At 41.7% G+C, this 20,029-nt stretch overlaps 1 protein-coding gene across 2 annotated transcripts in view; it reads right to left on the bottom strand.

Moving 5' to 3' along the window:
- Positions 1-550: 550 nt before the first annotated feature.
- Positions 551-20,029, bottom strand: part of LOC119743177 (chromodomain-helicase-DNA-binding protein 4-like) — a 59,799-nt gene continuing 40,320 nt past the window's right edge. Inside the window, exons 25-36 of one of the 2 annotated variants that reach the window (XM_038219555.1) lie at positions 18,551-18,695; positions 17,112-17,507; positions 15,561-15,690; positions 14,497-15,196; positions 14,066-14,198; positions 12,380-12,575; positions 9,875-10,050; positions 5,923-6,127; positions 4,482-4,643; positions 3,476-3,546; positions 2,405-2,461; positions 551-888 (exon numbers count right to left, since the gene is read on the bottom strand). In XM_038219555.1, the coding sequence (XP_038075483.1) occupies positions 757-888; positions 2,405-2,461; positions 3,476-3,546; positions 4,482-4,643; positions 5,923-6,127; positions 9,875-10,050; positions 12,380-12,575; positions 14,066-14,198; positions 14,497-15,196; positions 15,561-15,690; positions 17,112-17,507; positions 18,551-18,695 (2,503 nt within the window). In that variant the 3' untranslated portion in view covers positions 551-756. The remainder of the gene's footprint in view (positions 889-2,404; positions 2,462-3,475; positions 3,547-4,481; positions 4,644-5,922; positions 6,128-9,874; positions 10,051-12,379; positions 12,576-14,065; positions 14,199-14,496; positions 15,197-15,560; positions 15,691-17,111; positions 17,508-18,550; positions 18,696-20,029) is intronic. The other variant, XM_038219556.1, reaches the window with a different exon arrangement.

Genomic DNA, 20,029 nt, shown 5'->3' with positions numbered 1-20,029 from the left:
TGCTTAATAAATCCAACTCGCTCATAATTTCTCTTCAACTTTTTAAACCAGTCCCTGTATCAGCATGTGTGTATACAACCAGGAGGGAGCCTTTGTTATGCAAATTAGGTACAGTTTCCAGCTGTCCATCTAAAGAGTTGAAATTTGTGTTGTTGTCAGGGTGACAGGATAGGTGGGATCTTGCAGAAGATATGAGAGGTTTTGCAACCGATCAGATACGTGTACGCATACGTTTAGCACACGTAACGGTTATCATCATTAATCTGTTGTTGTTTCACATTGTGTACGCGTTTATCGTTACCAAAGCAGTGATCCAAAATGGCAGCCCTTAATGATAGCCCCATATTTGCAGCTAATCTTGCTTTGAAACACTGACAAATGTCACATATGTATGTTAACTAATGCATCCTCTTTCAAATCATTCAAAATGTATTACCTTATTACAGGCATGCAACTGGAAAGTAACCCCCAAAAAATGGAAATTCCAAGATTTACAAGACTTTCTAAATGTTTTTCAATTTTTTTATTTTTTTTTATTTTCAATTTTAAAAGAGGAAATCGGCTGATCCAATGAAAAGTTGCATGCCTATTACTGGAAAAGAGGGTGAAAATTGACAATTAAATACGCTTTTCACGCCGTAACGGGCACTATCCTTGTAGAGAGTTGCGTATGACGTCACAAAACTACACGACCCGACGACATATCCGTTCGCTTGCAAAACCTCACTATTTGTAACTACCATTCTAAGGAAGGGGTTAATCTTTGGTAGTCTTAGCTGAGGTGGAGGCTCCAGCAGACGTGGCCAGGCTGCGTGCGGCAATCGCTGACCGCAGCTGCTGGAGGTTGGCCAGGGACGTAGCCGCATGCTGGGACAGCCTTCGATGATCCTAGAGACAACCACCCAACAAAAAATAATACTGATGAAAACAAATCAATATACAAAACTAACCTAAGAAGAATAAAAGTCTTTACTGGAACGCTCTTCTGGTGCTCTACCAACTGAGCTATCCAGCCCTATGTTGGTGATTCCCCAATTCGTCAATGCCTTTCAACTGGGTTTGCAGCATTGCTAATGTACGAGCATTGTGACTTGGAGTGTGATTCTTGGATACATGGCATGTATGGGTTTGTGGCTTCTGACTAGTGCCCCTTGAACAAAGACAGCAACAAAATGGGAAACCGCCAACATGGGGCTGGATAGCTCATGAGTTGGTAGAGCTCTGACATGTCTGAAACATCAATCTGGAGGGTGCAGGGCCAAACCCCGCTCCAGTCGATTTCTCTGTTTAACTTTCAAATGATTATTAATGAACCTAGTCAGTTTCTATTGCAGTTTATTTGATTATTGAGAATGACAGCAATTAGGTTTTGCTGTTCATTATGTCCCCCAAAAAGTTTTTAGGAAAACAGGTCAAATACACTTCTCCAAAATGTCAACAACAAAAAAAGGTATGATGATCGTTTGTATGAAGTGCAAATGTGTAACTGTTCACACTTGTGGCAATTTTTTTTTCAAAATTCTTCCAACTTTTATATCTAAGATGTTGATGTCGTGGTTGTGTTTCTTGCCCATCACTTTCATTTTAACATGTCATTCAAAGTCTCACTGCCACAATTGATTTCTTTCATGCAGAAATTTTAAATTCAATGAATTCTGAACGCAGTTTTCAAGACTTTCTAACACATGACATTCTCAGGCTTTCACTCGACCGAATTCCAGTCAATCTTTCAGTTCATCAAGAAAGTCCTTGGAAACATATGACTCACAATGAAGATAAGAGTTCAGACATCCTGTAACGAATGCTGTTGATGATGGTAATTATGAAAGGCTGTATCAAAAATGGACTAGAACTTCAGATGTATCTGCTGGTTTTTGGATTTCTCTAAAGGTTTTGCCAACTTCATTGAATTTGTTACTCCCTGAAAGGGGACCAAATTCCCCCCCCCCCCCCTTCTCCTCTGACTCTAATAAGGCCACACAAAAAAGTCTCCGGTTTCTGGTATGCGCGTGCCTCGCCGTAGCCATGCACGTTGGCAAAATGAAAAAGGTTTTTTTTCAATGAAAGATGATGTCTCAAAACCGCCAAACTCACTGGATTGACTGGAATCCTGCTGCTGCACAATTTTAACGTGTTTTTAGATTGGGTTATGGTCGAGAATAAGCTTTTTGTGGCCTCTCTGGACTCCCATATATTTGCACTAAGTTTAGTCGGGCACCATTAGCAGTCATCAGCCGACATTTGAAGCAAAAAAATCAGGTAAAAAAAAAAAAAAAAGCCGCTTCGCCGCACCACTTTTTTGGGCAAGCTCCATACCAGAAACCGGAGACTTTTTTTTTTTGGCCTAAGGTAAGTAGACCGCATTTTTGGAGAGTTTGGGGTGAGTATTGCGTCAAAAACTCACATCTGATCTGCCTCCCATCCTGGCCTTTGACTTGTGATGATGACGATGATGATGGCCCTGATAGGACACAACAAAAGCAAAAAATACCCACAGATTTAATTGACCGTGAAATGTAAGCTTTTGCACACACACAAAAATGTCCCCATGACACACTTCTGAAATCAAATCGTGTGCCGATCACAAATATACGGAATGAACAAAAAATAAGATTGGGTTGTTCTGTTTTTACCAAAAATCTGTCAATTATAACGTACTCCATATATTGTGTACTTGATTATCGGGGGAAATTTGACAGCAGTGCTTAGCCATGGGCTGTGCTGAGAGCAGAAATTTAGAAAAATTCACGTCACCAGCCAAAACTCCAAGCCTCTTAGACTTCCCCGAGGAGTTCTGAAGAGGATAACCACCAAGTACCAAGTAGCAAGCAGATGTATGTCGCTGACTGGTACTCCACTATTTGTTGCTTAGAGTATTTTCTGCTTTAGCAGAAGGTACACAATTTGGGCCCATGGGTTTATCATGCACTACAGATGCAGGAAAATAATCCTTAAAGTTGATGTCTATTGTTTAGATGGACAATGTGAGGTGGATTTCCAAGAAGCAACGGCCAGAGGCGGATTTCCAAGAAGCAACGGCCAAACGTGATTGAGAGGATGAAAGGAGTGTCTTGAGGATGACATTTTGGGTGTGACACGTTGACAAAAGTTCAAGCACGTGACCAAAAACATAACACAGATATGACAAATGGATATAACACAACATGATATCACATGCATTTATGGACATTCACTGTGTAAGAATTCCACCACCCTAATTTGGGTATTCCCATGTTGCCCCAAATAAATGAATCGTTTGGGGTATTTTCAAGTATTTACTTATACCCCAAAGGAGGTAGATTCCCAAAATTGTTCACTGCGAATCACTGCAGGGCACACCTGTTTAATACTAAGACCCCCAATGGAGGTATGCCACAAACAACCTCGAAGGGTTTCGGCTCAAACTGGGTAGATCTGGTTTTGAGTTGGGTATATTTTATAGGGTAACCATGTCTCCATTGGGAGGCAAACTTACTTTGTGTTTTTCTCGGAGTGATTTTTGAGGGGCGTCAGGTAGCAAACCCATCATGTCCCCACTCAACACAACTGAACAACAAAGGGGAGAGGGGGAAGTGGGGGGGGGGGGGGGGGAAGGGAAAGAAAGGGCCAAAACAAAAAGTATGGGGTATTATTCAAAATGTCACTGCACTTTTGAGAAAGTGGTACTTCCTTTCAAAAAGCAATTTCTGAAGAAGATGCCATCAATCCCGACACACACAAAAAATTGAACGAGGTTAAAATTAGAATTAAAAGTAGAATTCTGTCCTTTTCAAGCTTGACGTTCTTACCATGAAGAAAGGAAGCATGTTAATTTGTGTGCTGCATGGTCATCCAAAATCATTCGCAATTTTACCACTTTTCGGTTGACAGTGCAATAACATTTTTTTGGTTTTCATTTCAACTACAAAGTTGCTATGGAAACAGACAAGTGACGAGACTACTAAGTGACGTGACAGACTAAATGACGAAACTACAATTTTAACAAAGCTGATTGGCACTGCAAAATTAGCATTCTGAACCCCACACTTGAATCATTTTAGGGAACGAACCTGCATAACATAGGAATCATCATCAGACCATTACCAAACATATACCACTTGAAATTAAAACCCAGCCAGTGATCACAAGAAACCTTGAAATAGGAAGACATGATCTAGATGTTCCTTAAAGACGGCAAAGACATTGATATTTTACATAGACAGTGCATGAAGGGTGAAAGCAAAAACACTCATGGACAATAACACAGGCATGCAACTGGGAATTTAGAAGGAAAAAAAAACGAGGAAATTCCAAACCACACAAGACTTTTACAGTGTCTTTCAAGTTGTAATGGCATTCATGAGAAGTAAAAAAATGATGAAATCAGCAGATCCGAGGAAAAGTTGCATGCCTGAAAACACTTCAAATGAAATCCAATTCTTACAGCAACCCAAGCGAAGATTTGAACCCCGGACCTAAGTTTTGTCGGACGGCCCCCTCACCTGAATTAGAGATGGCGCTCGAGGCGTTACTCAGCATGGTGGTGTAGTAATTGCTGCCTCCCGTGGCCTGGGTGGACGGGGTACCAGACTGGTTCTTGATGATGACCGTGTGGCTAGGGTCCGGCAGGACCTGAACGTTACCCTGGGGGATGGTCTGGATGGCTACAGAGACAAACCCCATAGTATTCTTAGCCGGATAGTGGAACTTTGCATCAGGCGATCCTTAGCCTTTCGCCAAGGCCACCATGGCTTAGAGTGGCGAAGCCGCAAATTCACGAAGCAACTTGAGCAAAGACTAAGCCAGCGTTCGCGAGTTGCGAAGCCACGGGGCCTTTTCTAACTTGATTTAGGCGCGTGCGTGTGTACGTGCTTCGCAAGCGCGCGTGTACCCGCATCACCCGTCCGGGTAGTAGCCACACGCGCATTTATAAGGCTAATAATTGGTTGGAATTTTGCTACCCTTTTAGGGTACCGTAACAAAAAATCGAGAAATAACGAAAAACTTAAGAAATTCCTGACAAGTTGGAAAAGGCTTCGTGGCTTTGCCACTCGTGCATGTTGTCTCCGCTCCAGTCACTGAGCATCTTCTCCGCTCCGTCTAGTAACGTCGGTTAGAGCCACAATAACCTTGGCGAAAGGCTAGGCGATCATGTACATTGAACCCATTTGCAACTGTATTACATTGTATTACAGCAACTGTATTACATTTTATTACAATGTGTTTAATTCAGTGATGAATGCATAAAAGCATGGAGTGCTCAGGCAATTCAACTCTTTAACCACTGTAGGGCCCGAAACCGCAATGATTGTTACTCACTGCAGCGTCTGAAACCGCCCAAGTACTCTATGGTTTTTATTGATTCTTCAGTGAATAAACACAGTGTAATACAATGTAGTACAGGTGTCAATGGGCTAACGCCATACAGGGATTGATAGGCCAGGCAGTTGCAGTGACTATTTGGGTTAATCATGGGTTTTGCGCAGCATCCCCCCTCCCCCCCCCTTCCCACAGCCAACATCACCGAGTACTGTAGCACTCCTGGCAAGCTCAGCGGTCTTGGGTTATACATCTGCGCTGACTTCATTTGATTTGGAGCTTTGATAATACCTCATTTTTCTATAATTCTTTTTAGAATTGGAAAAGGATGATCTTAGGTTTGGGGACTTTTCTGCAATCCTCCGCCCGTTTGTTTTTGAAAGTGTATTCTTTAACAACAAAAAAGTATGAAATCAGGTACCTACCCCCCTCCCCCTATATCCTCCATCCCCCTCCCCCTCCAAAACAAATTGATGTATATTATTGGCGAGTTCTTATTCCATTGAACTCCATAACACCAAAGTACACAGTAGTATTACTTTGTGGGATGCGAGACATATTTTGGCGTTTCAATCTCAAAAAAAAAAAAAAAAAAAAAAAATTGACAAATCAGACAAAGCTTACTCTGCCCGAAATGGTTGGTCTGGACCCCGGTAAATTGGGCGGGGCCATGCTGAATGATCGGGCGTCGCCCCTGCTGGCTCCCGCCTGCAAAGCTGCCTCCCGACCCCGCCCCTTTGCTGGCATAATTGGCGTACGCGGCGGCCGCAGAGGACGTGGCCCCACCTGCTGTCTTGTTGCCAACCCCTTGAGACAGAGGTTGAGCAATCTGCAGCGACACAGGCACAGAAAAGGGACGGACATAGAAAAAGAAGAAAAGAAAGAAAGAAAAAAAAACACCAGATCAAGTCAAGTTGTTTTGGTTTGGTCGTGCTTTAGACACGGTGCAACATTTATTCTTCAAACTTTAAGCATCATTTTTGTTTAGGTTACGTGTACATCAATGTTATTCGTTGTAATTTTTTTTAAAGAAGAGATTAAAATCGCTCAAGTGGAAGACTGAAAACACCAACCAATGTTTCGGGTATCGTGGAATAAAAGACGAAATTAGGAATGTTGTGGATTCTGCTTCAACAATGATGTCACTTTACAGGAATTATTTCGGGAATAATTAGAGATTAATGATTCTTTCATCAAATACCTCCCAAAGTCAACAAAATCTTGATAATCCTCCGTTGTGGCATTTTCTCTTTGAATTTGTTTTCTTGGTTGGAGCTTCACGATGATTTCACTTGAGCAAGTTTTGCCTCAACTTGTGCATTGCTGAATAAATTAAATCTATTTTAGTGGTCACCGTTATGAATTATCTGTTACACGAACCCTGTTATCAGAGACAGACACAGTCTGTGTTAAGATCAATGCTCACATGTAAATCAAATACAAAAAAAAACACAAGGAACTCCCTTTTAAAAAATTTAAGTTACGGAAGAAAAGACATTATTTACATAGTCGGTGCTTCATTTGTGGCAATGGCGCATGGACAAGTGATCACACTCAGTGTTATTCAGTTATTGTGAATGTTAGTCAATTAAATCAATTGATTATCAATTAAATAAATTCAAAAATTTCATTGTCTGTAGTGTACTTCATTGGTTGACAATTACTGCACTGGCTGAAAATTAAAAATTGAAGGGAATAAATGTGTGCTTCGCGGGTTCTAAGCTAGGGGCCTTGTCGCAGATAATGGCCCTCACCTTCGACTTGGGCCATTTATCGCGTCCAGTTTGAAACGTCATTGTTGAATACCGCCCAAGCACATATTTATTCCCATTCATAAATACCGTTTGGTCAAAAAGCCAAAACACGTCAAGACATTTCCAACGATTTTGTCCAATTATTTTGCCTCGTGTTTTGTGAAACACCACTCTTGCCACGTCTATGGTACGTGCCTTGCGCGCGTAGTAATAATACAAATCTCCTTTTAATAGGAAGATTGGCGCGCGGCGGGTACTGCTTTGTGGCGCAGACCCAGTAACACAGTAGTGCAGGAAAAAAGTGTTTAAAACCAGTTGGTATTTTATCAACTGTTTTCAGGGGTGTGAAATCTCAGCTTTAAAGCTGATTTCAGCTTTTTTTTGTTTTGGATTCAGCTTTTCCCCCTCACTTGCTGTGTACAAAAGTATAGGAGATTTCCAAAGCTCCGCTTTTTTTACACCTTTTTCAGCTGTTTTCAGCTATTTTTTTATCAGTGGTCACTCACACCCCTGTTTTTATCAACCACCCACGTGATGGGCTCTCGACCAATAGGAATGGGCAAACTTGTCTTTAGGTATTGATGAATAGTTTTTAAAAGCGCACAACCAAAGTGAAACTTCCTTAATTTCCATCATCACTATTTGCCTACATGTACCTTAAAACTTGAATAATTCATTAAGTACCCAGTGGGCATGTCAGTACTACACTAATACCTTTACAAAATGAAGCATCGTCGATAAATATTGGTTGCAATATTCTTTTTAAAGAAAGGGAGAAATTAATGCCTAGAGGGCAGTACAACCCTTCAACGGTATCCCCCAGAAGTTAACAGTGGCAAGCTTAAATATGTCCGGCAAAAACAGACAAATAAGGTGGTTTTTCAATTTCATCTTAAATACAGATCACCAGAATCTGACCTTAAACCTTGTTGCCCGTACAACTCCCTGACTTTTATCTACAGTTTAAACTAAATAAATAAAAAGTGAACAAAATAAGACGTACACTGATATAAACAAAAAGAATATGTAAATTAACGACTGACTACTAGTGAACTTGTGTATTGATCTTGGCTCTTAAAACGAAAAAAAAAAATTGTTGAAGAAATATAAATTGCAAGTACTGCCATACATATATATACACTAGCTATTACTATGCTTAAAGCATTTTACAAAAACAAAGAAAAACAACTCTTTTCTTACAATAAGACAAGAGAAGCTCAAATACATTTAGAGGCTGAAGCCAATTATTGGAAGGCCCTCAACATTGCGTACAATAAACAAGTCGTCTTTTCTCTTTAATAAAAACTCTTCATTGACCAGTTCTTCTTTTAATTTGTTTGGATGTGTCTAAAGAAGGTGGTGGGTTAAAATGGATTAATTTTAGAGGTTATTTCTCGCTCTGACAAAAGTGCTGTTTAGAAGCCATTTAGAAGCCTTATCAAATTGTTACGAGTGGAAATTATTAGTCTGGTTTTTTTTTTAAATGTCAAAGATGAAGACATTGAAAACAGTTAAAATACAGAGCTTTTGGCAAAATAATTCTGGCGTTATCAGGACTTCCAGTTTTTAGCCGACGGCTCTTTCCAAGAAGGAGCTTTCAACCACTTATAAGAGTATTGTACATAGTACAATGTCAAATTGACCTATTTTCCACTATTAAAACCATCTTAACTGAACGTTTGCAATAAGGTGCAACATTTGGTAATGTGTAGAATCTTCCATGCTATGGCCACACATAAAAGCCAGAATTTCAAGTCGTTCAAAATTTGTCTCGGTATTTGTGGCTCAGTGTGAGTTCCAGCATCAACTGGAATGACAAATGAGGATCATTACACGTGTATTTCTGTCACAGTCACTGCTGTGACCATGGGGTCATTTCGTGTCAAATCACCCACTTGGGTTAAACCCCACCCCTTAAAAAATGTTCTTTCCAAAGACACCAATAACAACAAATTTGACCCACAGGGTATGGAAGCATTCATTTGAAAACTGGCGACCACGCCCATTTTGGCCAAAATCACCCCAAAAATGGCGGGCGGTAGCGTGAAAACTGTTGGGCTGACTGCGCTATTAAAAACTTCAGCCTCAATTACCCCCAACGCTAAATCTTATAAACCAATTTGAAGGGGATGGGGTTGGGTGATTTGACACGGAACGACACCATGGAGGGCTGTATTTCAAAAGTAACATCAGTACCCTGTTTGCGACCGTGTGGAGAATGGAAGATTGCATACATCCCCGACAATGTGCACAAAAAGTACAGCAAAATACCAAACAACAACCAAGGAGAAGAGATATGGAGTACCGAAGTGTGACGTCATTTAGAACCAGCAAGTGTAGTGCAAACGAATGGAGTACGCGCGCGTGTTGGTTCACGGGCTGAATCACGCGCTAATGTCTTACACACACATTTTGTGCGTGTGACGTATTCACTTCGGTACTCCATAAGGAAAGAACGCATGTGTTCACCGACAGTCAATTCCTATTTTAAATTTTTTATTTTACAATAGCCAAGTGGAACTCGTTTATGCATTTTAGATAAAAACGCAATATTATGCACGTTGGCACAGAATTTGTTTCACGAAAATGCCAAAGAGTAAATCCCCACAGAGTGACTTATTCTGTTACGGCAATTTTTCTGTGACAATTTAGATCAGTGTGCTGTAATTTGAAGTCATGCATTCTTTCCTAACTCCCCTCCTGAAACAAAACCACCGATTGCTTGTGTTAAATACCCGTTAAAGTGCATTGATGTGTGATTGTGAGTCTTTTTTTAAAATTTATTTCAATAATTCCCGGTTTTATTTGGACATCTTTTTTACCTGTTGGGGCTGGGCCTGTGCAGCAGAGTGGCCGTCGCGGTTGGCCAGTCGGCTCAGGATGCTGCGCTCTGACATCTGCAGGCGGGCTACGACTGGCGGGATGCGGGACAAGGTGGCTGGGAGACGGGCAACGTCCGATTTCATGTCGCTCAGGAGCTCCTCCAGTTGGTTGAGGACTGAGGAATAGCAAAGATAGTTTACATTTATTCATTTTCTTTCTACCTGAATTACAACTCGTAAAAATACAGCTCAAAAAAGCGACAAGATCGAAGAGCAAACTTTGTGAAAGTCTTCAGAGTAGAGTTGAATCTCAATAATTTGGACAGAATGTCCGAGGATAAAATGAAACAAAATTTTGCTTGAGGAGAACAGACTCACACAATCACATTATTAAAGATGTTATTTTAGAGAGTCTAGTTCCTTCACTTATTAAGAAGGCTCTTGTAGTACAGTGGAACGCCGCTATACCGAACACCGCTATACCGAACGCCGCTATACCGAACACTGCTATACCGAACATTCGGCTATGCCGAACATCATCCTTGGCTCCCGGTTTTAATGTACAAAACGTACCGAACATTGTTGTTGAAAAGAGTCAACAGATTCACAAAAAAAATCTACCTGTTGTATTAAATGCTATTTGGGCCACTTTTAATTCCTTAACATCAAACGACCCATAGTTACGTCGTGTTTGAATGTTGAAGAGCGATAAATGGCTATTATTTCCCCAAGGAATAAAAGGGAAAACCACCCATTGCTAAAGTTTCGTGATTTCTCCTCGTGTGGCCGTGGGATGTGGGAATGCCAGTTCACTATTGCTCAAAAGGGGGCCGGCGATTCAAAATCGCTTTACCGAACGATCGTTATTACGAACACTTTCTGTCGATCCCACGATGTACTTTTTAGCAGCGTTCCACTGTACTACAAAAAAAAATGACTAAGCAATACACATTTTTGTTAATCAAATTTGATTAACGGTCAGAAAAGGTACAATGCCTGAACATAATTCCTCCCACTGGGTTGTTGTTTACAATTAGAAAGAATGGCACAATGCTTATAATGCACGATTCTCAACATCAAGCAAGCCAGAGCTGTCCCTGAGCAAGTCACTTAACCTCAATTTCACCAAGGGGTATTTACCCAAGCCAGGGGCTGACTGACAAGTCTTGTGTTTCAAAGCCAAAGTGTAAAAAAAACCTAGATCTGCAAGCTCTGTGGTTTTGTCAATTGTTCTTTGAATACAAGCGCTGACAATGCCTTGCATTATAACAGATCAATTCAGTGTAGAAGTCAAGTCCATCGCTAGTCCATCACATCTGGTCAGAAGCACAAGTCAATTCTTAAGTCCACTCACAAATCATCACCGTTTTCACGAAGAGCCACATGTCAAAATTTACCATTTTTTCGATTTCGATTTTTTTTTCTTCACTATTTTGCTTTAAAACATTGTACTTAGCCATTTTGACAGGTTTCTGTAAGAAAAACATCATTGATTTCCAAATTAAATAAATGATGCAAGGGGCAGAAATCTCGATAATTGCATTTTGCGTTTTCACAAAGAGCCACATACATTTTGGCCCCTTGAACGCGCACAAAACCTATTGCACGGAAATGCGTCAAAGTAGGTCAACTGAGATTTTCGTTTTCACGAAGAGGCACATATCTTTGTTACATTCTCAGCTGCGCGCGCGTACACACGTGCGCCCCATCCATATGGGAAAACACATTGAACAGAAAGGGCCAAAACGTAGGAAACTTGAATTTTCATTTTCGAGAAGAGACACATATCTTTACTAATTAATCTTCACTAATTAACTACTGTGTTAATTCTAATTACTGGGTTCACGTAAAAAATCAGCTCTCACAGAATCATGTGAAGGTTTCCTTACTGCACAAAGTTGTTGCAAAGTAGTATTTTTTGCAGTTTTAAAACAGGAGAAACTTCTTTTGCGATTATCTTGAAAACGATTTGTATTCAAAATCCACACATGTGGCTCTTCCTGAAAACGGTGACAACATATCAGTGGATGAACAATAAACAAAGGACACATCTCGTTATCACAGTTCATTTGAATAGCTTGCAACAGTGTTTCCCCTGCCCATTCAAACGTGAGGCGGCCCACCTCGCTACTTTCAGTGACCACCTCGCTCAATTTTTGCCAATATCACCACCTCGCTGTGAAGATTGGCAAAAAAGGAAATATCTATTGAAAATTTTTCATTTTGTGTAATATACGGTATGAGCGTTTTCCTTTACCTCCATGTATCAAGAACTCACAATTTCGATGTGTTTTTGGAATCATCGCTGCATTCTTTTCAGTTTGCAGACTGCATAAATTTTGTCTCAGTCATCAACTTGAATTGTTACCACCTCGCTCAGTTCATTAGCCAGGGGAAACACTGGCTTGCAACTTGATTTTTGGACTGGATAACTTGAAATGGACGTGTGAGGACTTGTGATGGACTCGACTTTCAACTTTCAGCCCAATGAGGTGAAATTCTCACCTTTGTGCAGTACAGCGTTAGCAGGCTTGTTGCCCGCCAGCGATTCCTTGGACAGGTGTTGATGGCTCTCGGCCAGGCATTCCACCTCAGCAAAGCGTGCGTTGAGGGCCATGGCCGGGTGGTTAGGGTCCTGGGTTAGGTTGAGGTAGGCGGCACGGCGTAGCTGCTCCTCGATGACTAGGGCCTGCTCTAGGAGCTGTGGTGAGAGAGCGATGTTTTATCCTAAGTTAGCAATACAGTGAAACTGGTACAACTGCTTGTCTGTTTCCAACTTTACATTTTTGAGGTACATATTCGGTGCAAGTTTTGCCATGCAATAAGCAACATGTGCTTCCAACAAATGTGGATTTTTAGTCCATGAAACAAGGTTGTCTGTTGTCGGAGTGTACTCACGGCCAAGAATCGAAAACAGATTTTGGCATCATGATATTAAAATCGAAGCATTCTCATATCAAATTTCTTAATACAGCTCGGGCCTTTATCCGCATCCAGGCTCCTAGCCGGTTTTAAACATAATTGTTTAAAACCAACCAAGCACATATTTGCTCCCATTAATAAATGCCTTGTCGGTCAAAAAGACAAAATCAGGCCAAGTTCGCGCAAGGACTATAGTTGACCAATGGTTAACTAACGTTTGCCCGAACTCTGTCTAGTCAACGGTGGTTGACTACGCTAGTCTACTACTTGGAACCAGCCTACTGGGGTTGGTTGCTTCGCTGGTAACCAATAGCCGCGCGCATTCATAACCCTAGCAGGGAGCCAGGATCCAGAAGTTTTGCGATGACATTTTGACCAGCGTTTGACTAGAGACGTTCGCACGTTGCTATCAGTGCGCAGGCGTACGGTACGTCACAAATCAACCACTAGTCGACTAAATGGTACTTGCCCGAACTTGGCCTAAGTCAAAAATTGACAAAATTCCAACAATATTGTTTGAACAAGTTTACTTTATGTTTTGTACAGCAATCCTCTGGCCATGTCTATGGTATGTGCCCCACGTGCGTTGTACTAAAAAAATCTCCTTATATGGAGATTGGCGCGCGAGTGATGTGGTGCAGAATGCATCTATTGACCGGTGGTTTAAAGAGGTTGTGGAATGCTCTAAGACATTTCCGTCATTTTTTGGGTATATGTAGCCTAAGGTGTGATGAAATAAAAACAACTATTGTTTCTGTCATGAAATGAGTACAAAGGGTACTTTTGAGAGCTATTTTTCAGGCCCTGTTTCGACCCGAACGTGCAATTTGTGTAAAAGTCGTCGTTGCGGGCAGCAAACAAAACACAGTAAATCGTGACGTAAAAAACAGGACTCGTTTATGCTACTCTGCATCAGGAGTCCTGTTTATTACGTCACGATTTACTGTGTTTTGTTTGCTGCCCGCAACGACGACTGTTACACAAATTGCACGTTCGGGTCGAAACAGGCATGACAGGACTTGAAAAACAGCTCTCAAAAGTACCTTTTGTACTCATTTTATGACAGACACAATAGTTGTTTTTATTTCATCACACCTTAGGCTACATATACCCGAAAAATGACGGAAATGTCTTCGAGCATTCCACAACCTCTTTAAAACCACCCACATGACGGGCTCTTGACCAATAGGAATGGGTAAAATGTCTAAGGTAATTTATGAATGCATAATTTCTTGGCTGTGAGGGGTTTCTGCCACGAAGTCTTCGTACCTTGAATCTCCTAGCCAGGAACTTGTTCTTGATCTCCAGGTAGTTGCCTTTGCCCAGGTCTACTTTGAAGGGTTCATTGATGATAGCATAGCACAGGTCGTTCTGTATGTCCTGCCATCTACCGTAGCCGTGTCTGGTTTACAAAACGGGGTTAAGGTTGACACATCATTCATGTTCAACTGCTCAATGGGCTATGTACTACTCCCTCTAGGGGTGAAAATGGAAAAGTCATGGTTGGGTGAGAGCACTTCAGCGTCATTTTTTTTCTGTCAGGATTCTTTCACAAATATTTTTTTATAATGAGAAAAAGTGGTGTTATAATTGAAACGGTTCAATTTTAATTTGATTACTGATCGATTCCTTCACAAGGGATTGCAAGTCGAACAAGGGAATGTTGTGGACGTGGTACAATTCCAGTTGAAAAAGGATACTTGACGATGCCGCTGAGCAGCCAGAAGTCATGTTTGCGATGCCAGATCTCGTTGGCCCTCTCCCCTACACTCTTGGCGGCCCGCTCCTCGTTCAGCCAGAGCGTGTGCAGCTCGGTGAACCCTCCGTCCGCGATGTTGAAGACAAACAGCCGCTTTTCCTTCTTCTCCGGTTTCTTGACGGCCTCCTCTTTCTTGGCGTCGTCTTTCTCGGTCGCGGGTTTTTTCTCCGTCTCGTCCTTGACTTCCACGACGTCCGAGTCCGAGTCCTTCTCGGCGGGACTGTCTTTCGGCGCGTCCGGGCTCTTGGCGTCTTTCTTGTCCACGTTCTCTTCCTTTGCGTCTTTGGCTTCCTCTTTCACCTCTGTAGTTTCTTTCTTCGTCTCCGCCTCCCCTTGTTTGTCATCAGCTTTGTCCTTTTCTTCCTTGTCCTTTTCTTCTTTGACCTCTTCTTCTTTGTCCGTTTCTTCTTTGTCCGTTTCTTCTTTGACCGTTTCTTCTTTGACGGTGGCCTCTTTCTCATCCCCTTCTGGCTCCTCTGTCTTTTCGTCTTCCGTCTTGGGGGTCACATCAGCCGGTTCCTCCTTCGCCTGTGCGCCGTCGGACGTCTTGGCCTCCTCTGATGGCTTTTCCTTGGATGCTTCCGGTTCGTCCGTTTCCATCTTTTCCTCTTCTGCTGGGCTCTTCTCTGTAACATCTGGCTCTGACGAAGACACAATATGAATGAGCAAAAGAACAAAATTATATAACGGAGCGTTATTGAAATATTCCAGTCAAACACTACAATGCTACATCAGAAAGAGGATGGAATCTCCTAGCAAAAAAAATATGATCATTTCAAATCAATCAAAATGTAATGCGTCAGGTCATCAGTAACAGGTATTAACAATGAAAAAATATTGTCTCTGTCACATTTCATTTGAACAGCTTGCAAATTGTTCTTCACCTAGATGACTAGTGATTGTCTTCCGACTGCATTGACAGGGACTTTAATGCATCACCGGTTTTACTTGTTGACTTGTAATTCTTATTTGAGCTTCAGGTAACATTTTTGTAAAAGTTCTTACTTTCTTCCACAACTTCATCCTTTGGTTTCTTGTCTGGCTCGGTCACCTCTCCCTCTTCTGTCTTGGTCTTGTCCTCTTTCTTCTTGTCCACCTCCATCGGCTCCTCGGCGTCTTGCTCTTCCTTCTTAGTCTAGAATTATGCAAACAGATATGTACAACATCATTGACACAGTTGACGTCCCAGTTGCCGAGCAAACTTTGTTTAATTCCAATACCAAGGGGAGCTGGCATCGACTATCCACCTGAAATATACCATGTTAAATTTGTTTTAGGCCAAAAAAAAAAATAAGTCGGTCTCTGGTCAGCGCGCGCGTCGATTTTAATCATGCGCGTCAATCTTTTGTTTTTCCAAAATGTTCCGCAGTAGCTCCAACAGCGCCCTCTATTGCTGCACCTCCTCAGTTTTTTTTTACCAAAGAGCACCAAGGAATGGGAAATTGCACCAAGGCAAATGATCGAGAGCACCAAGGCAAATTATGGAGGACACCAATGTACATGAGGACACCAAAAAAGCAAAATAGTACCCCACCTTGTCTGTACAATCCAAGCTTGAAAAAAAAAAAAAGAAGCAAAAACAAAAAAAGCCGTGTCCCCGCATCAATTCTGGAACTTTGGTCTGACCAGAGACCGAATATTTTTTTTTTTTGGCCTTACTACATCTCATATATATATTCACTAAATTGTTGTCGAGTTGACACAGCAGCTACAGTACTTCGGCAAAACGTTGGTGTGGATGTTCACAGCCGTTCACACAGCTAAGGTAATGTTCATGTGTGTGTGCACTACCCCTGTGCAATAGTTCAACTATTGTTTAATAAAATGCATAGTAGCCTACTGCAGGGTAGCCCATGCGACAGTGGACTGTCCATGCGACAGTGGACAGCGCATGCGTATTTGGCAAAAACTAGCGACTGACGCGTGATGGACCAATAAGAATCCAGCTCTCGTTCATGAATATGTATGAGGTATAGTAATCAGATGCACCAGATCTTTCGGTTGTTAATCTTGCACTTGATTTTACCAATGCTCAGATGCATAGAAGCCTACTGCACAGGTAACCCATGCGACAGTGGACTGCGCATGCGTATTTGGCAAAAACTAGTGACCGACACGTGATGGACCAATAAGAATCCAGCTCTCGTTCATGAATATGTATGAGGTATAGTGATCAGATGCACCAGATCTTTCGGTTCTTAATTTTGTACTTGATTTGCGTATTTGGTAAAAACTAGTGACTGACACATGATGGACCAATCAGAATCCAGCTCTTGTTCATGAATATGTATGAGGTATAGTGATCAGATGCACCAGATCTTTCGGTTCTTAATTTTGTACTTGATTTGCGTATTTGGTAAAAACTAGTGACTGGCACATGGTGGACCAATAAGAATCCAGCTCTCGTTCATGAATATGTATGAGGTATAGTAATCAGATGCACCAGATCTTTCGGTTCTTAATTTTGTACTTGATTTTACCAATGCTCAGATGCACCAGATCTGTCGGTTCTTAATTCTGTTCTTGATTTTACCAATGCTTGTTTTTTTCCCTAACCTCTGGTTCCTGTTCCTCCTTGGAGGCTTCGGATGTCTCCTTGGCTGCTTCGGATGTCTCCTTGGCTGCTTCGGATGTCTCCTTGTCTGCCTCGGGTATCTCCCCGTCTGCCTCAGATGTCGTCTTGGCCTCAGCAGCCGAGTCTTTCTCCTTCTGCTCGGAGGTACCTGCCTCCATTTCCTCAGGCTTGGAGGAATCCACGGTGGTTGCCGGGGAGGCAGCAGCGGTTGCCAGCGGGGTGGGTACCGGGGAATCGGTGCTTGCCGGGGTCGGAGCCGGGGAGGCCGTCCGAGAGGACTTGCGGGAGTCTGACTTGAAGTTGTCCAGGACGGAGCCCGGGTTGGGAACCAGCTCGGGGACGCTGATGCTGCCGTTGATAGGCTCAAACTCTAGCACCTACGACAAGATAACATCAAATCATAGTGATTTACATTAAGCCTAATTAAGGGTCCAATTTTCCAAAGGCCCTCTATGTTCACATTGGACAGATATACAGGGTGTTTCCATAAAAAGAAAACCCAACTTTGAAGAACCAGTATGAACAGACTAAATGTTTACTGGCTATGAAACTGGTATCATCTGAAAGCGTAATCTCTATGCTTTTCAGTGATACCTTGTTTACATTTCCAGGGTCATGCACCACTGAGCGCCACTGTCATGAGATTTTGATGCAAAATTGCAGTTGGTTCACTTTCATGTCAAACACAATAGGCATGGTGTGCGTGATAATAAGTATTCAAGAAGAAGACACGAGTGCATAAAAAGAAACCAAAAAACTAAGTCAGGTTGGTTTCAAAACTGGATTTTAGTGTTTGCCATGAATTTCTCGTTTTGACCAAGCCACGTTCAAAACAATGTGCCATTTTCTCGAGGATTAACATTCAAGCCATTTTCACAGACATTTTCGTAACAATAGGCACACCGTGCCCAGTGTTTTTTTTTTATGAAAGTGAACCAACTGCATTTTTGCATCCAGTTTTCAAGACAATGATGCTCCATGATGCATGACTCAGAAAACCTAAACACGGTATTATTGAAAAGCATAGAGATTACCCTTTCAGATGATACCAGTTTTACAGCCAGTAAACATATCGTCTGTCCATACTCATTCTTTGAAGTTGCGATTGTTTTCTTTAACACCCTGTACTATAGATACACATATGTGATGCGATCAGGCTACATGAGTCGTTTGTCGGGAATTTCCATTTGGAGATTCAGGCCAAAATAGGACCACTTCATCACATCACTTCATCACATCTCTTGGTGTTCCGACTTCCATAATTTTTTTAACTGAAGATAGTACCAGCATGCGGTTTTCACAGCAGTGATGCTAAGATTGTGCTCTTTTCAAATCTGTAAAAAAAAAATTTGACCAGGGTCGACAAAGGACTCATTTAGCTTGATCGCATCACATATTTGTTATTTTTGGGTCAACTCACCTTTTTGCGTATGAGGCTCATGACACCGATGCGGGTCAGTACGTGTTGTCTGGACAGTCCTTCCCGCGGCACTCCGTCGGCGAATGTGTCCGCCCCGTCTGAACCAGGCTCGCACAGGTGACGCATGAACAGAGCAACGTAGGCTCTGTGGAGGGGAAGAGAGAACAATCAATGTTGCATACAAATGATTGTATATGAAGACACTGCAGAATAGCTACGTAACTCCTCAAAGTAGTTTTTCAAAAGCATCTAGAATTAAAGGTATAGTCCATCATTTTTGTAATTTGTGCATTTTGTTCGTTTGACATGTTTGAAGCAACAAAAGTGTTCAAAATCTAATGAAGGATACTGAACAACTAACCTGATGAAGTTTCAGCTCAGCTTCAGCTGTATATTCCAAGAAAAACTGCATTCTAGGACCTCAATTTCAGATCAAAAGTTGCTGAATCATGTTTTGAATTGTTTTGAATTGCAGCTACATGTATACGCGATGTCGCGCACTGATCTGACGAATTATAGCAACCGTGTGTGCATCGTGCCAATGCTTGCGCGCGCTGCGCCGAATAACAAAACAAACTACTAATTTAAATTTTCCTACGGTGCGTCTTAAGACGCACCGTTGGAAAGGCCTTCTTTCGTTGATTACTTCAAAATGACTGCTTGCCAGAAAGAATAATTTCACAGGGAGTTTAGTCCCCTTACTATCTTTCAACCAAGTATGTTTTTCAACAATAATACGCCAGTTACTTTTTTGGATGGCTGCAAATGATGGACTATAGCTTTAAAGGGAATGTACAACATTTGCTTTTGCTGCAATTTTCAGAAATAAATAGATTTGGAGGATTAGTAGGCTATAGCAAATATTGTTAAACTGACTTGTTTCACGTTTTGGGCTTGTGGATGCTGGAAAAACCTAGGAAACCAATCATGTTCTTGTAGTCTGGGTCCCTGACCCCGCCTAAGATGAAACTGAGCAATGTATAGACTTTTGGGAATTGTAAGGTCAGAGAATCAGTCTAGCAGGCTTGTACCCCTTCACAGGTGTGTAATCAATTGCAAAGTAATTGTAAATAAGTACATATAAAAAATTAGAAGCAGTCTTTTAAAAAAGTCAGATTTCTCCAACGCTGGTCAGCCGACCAGCGTTGGAAAAATACAAGTTTTCTTGAAAATGTCAGCACGCCAGGAGCCGCGATTTTACAGGATGCTTTAGACTGCCTTTTCCCAACAATCCAGTAAGGTATTTCGTGATAATTTGTTCATTTCGTTTTTGGATGTTTGCAAATGTTGTATCTTCCCTTTAAGGCTTAACCTTAAGTTTTCTTGAAAATGTCAGCACACCAGGAGCCACGATTTTACAGGATGTTTTAGACTGCCTTTTCCCAACAATCCAGTAAGGTATTTCGTGATAATTTGTTCATTTCGTTTTTTTGATGTTTGCAAATGTTGTATCGTCCCTTTAAGGCTTAACCACAAATA

Source organism: Patiria miniata, unplaced genomic scaffold (genome assembly GCF_015706575.1).
Source record: "Patiria miniata isolate m_02_andy unplaced genomic scaffold, ASM1570657v1 HiC_scaffold_6, whole genome shotgun sequence".
Taxonomy (NCBI): Eukaryota; Metazoa; Echinodermata; class Asteroidea; order Valvatida; family Asterinidae; genus Patiria; species Patiria miniata.
The sequence above is the reverse complement of the archived record's forward strand: the minus strand, read 5'-3'. Positions and strand labels throughout refer to the sequence as shown.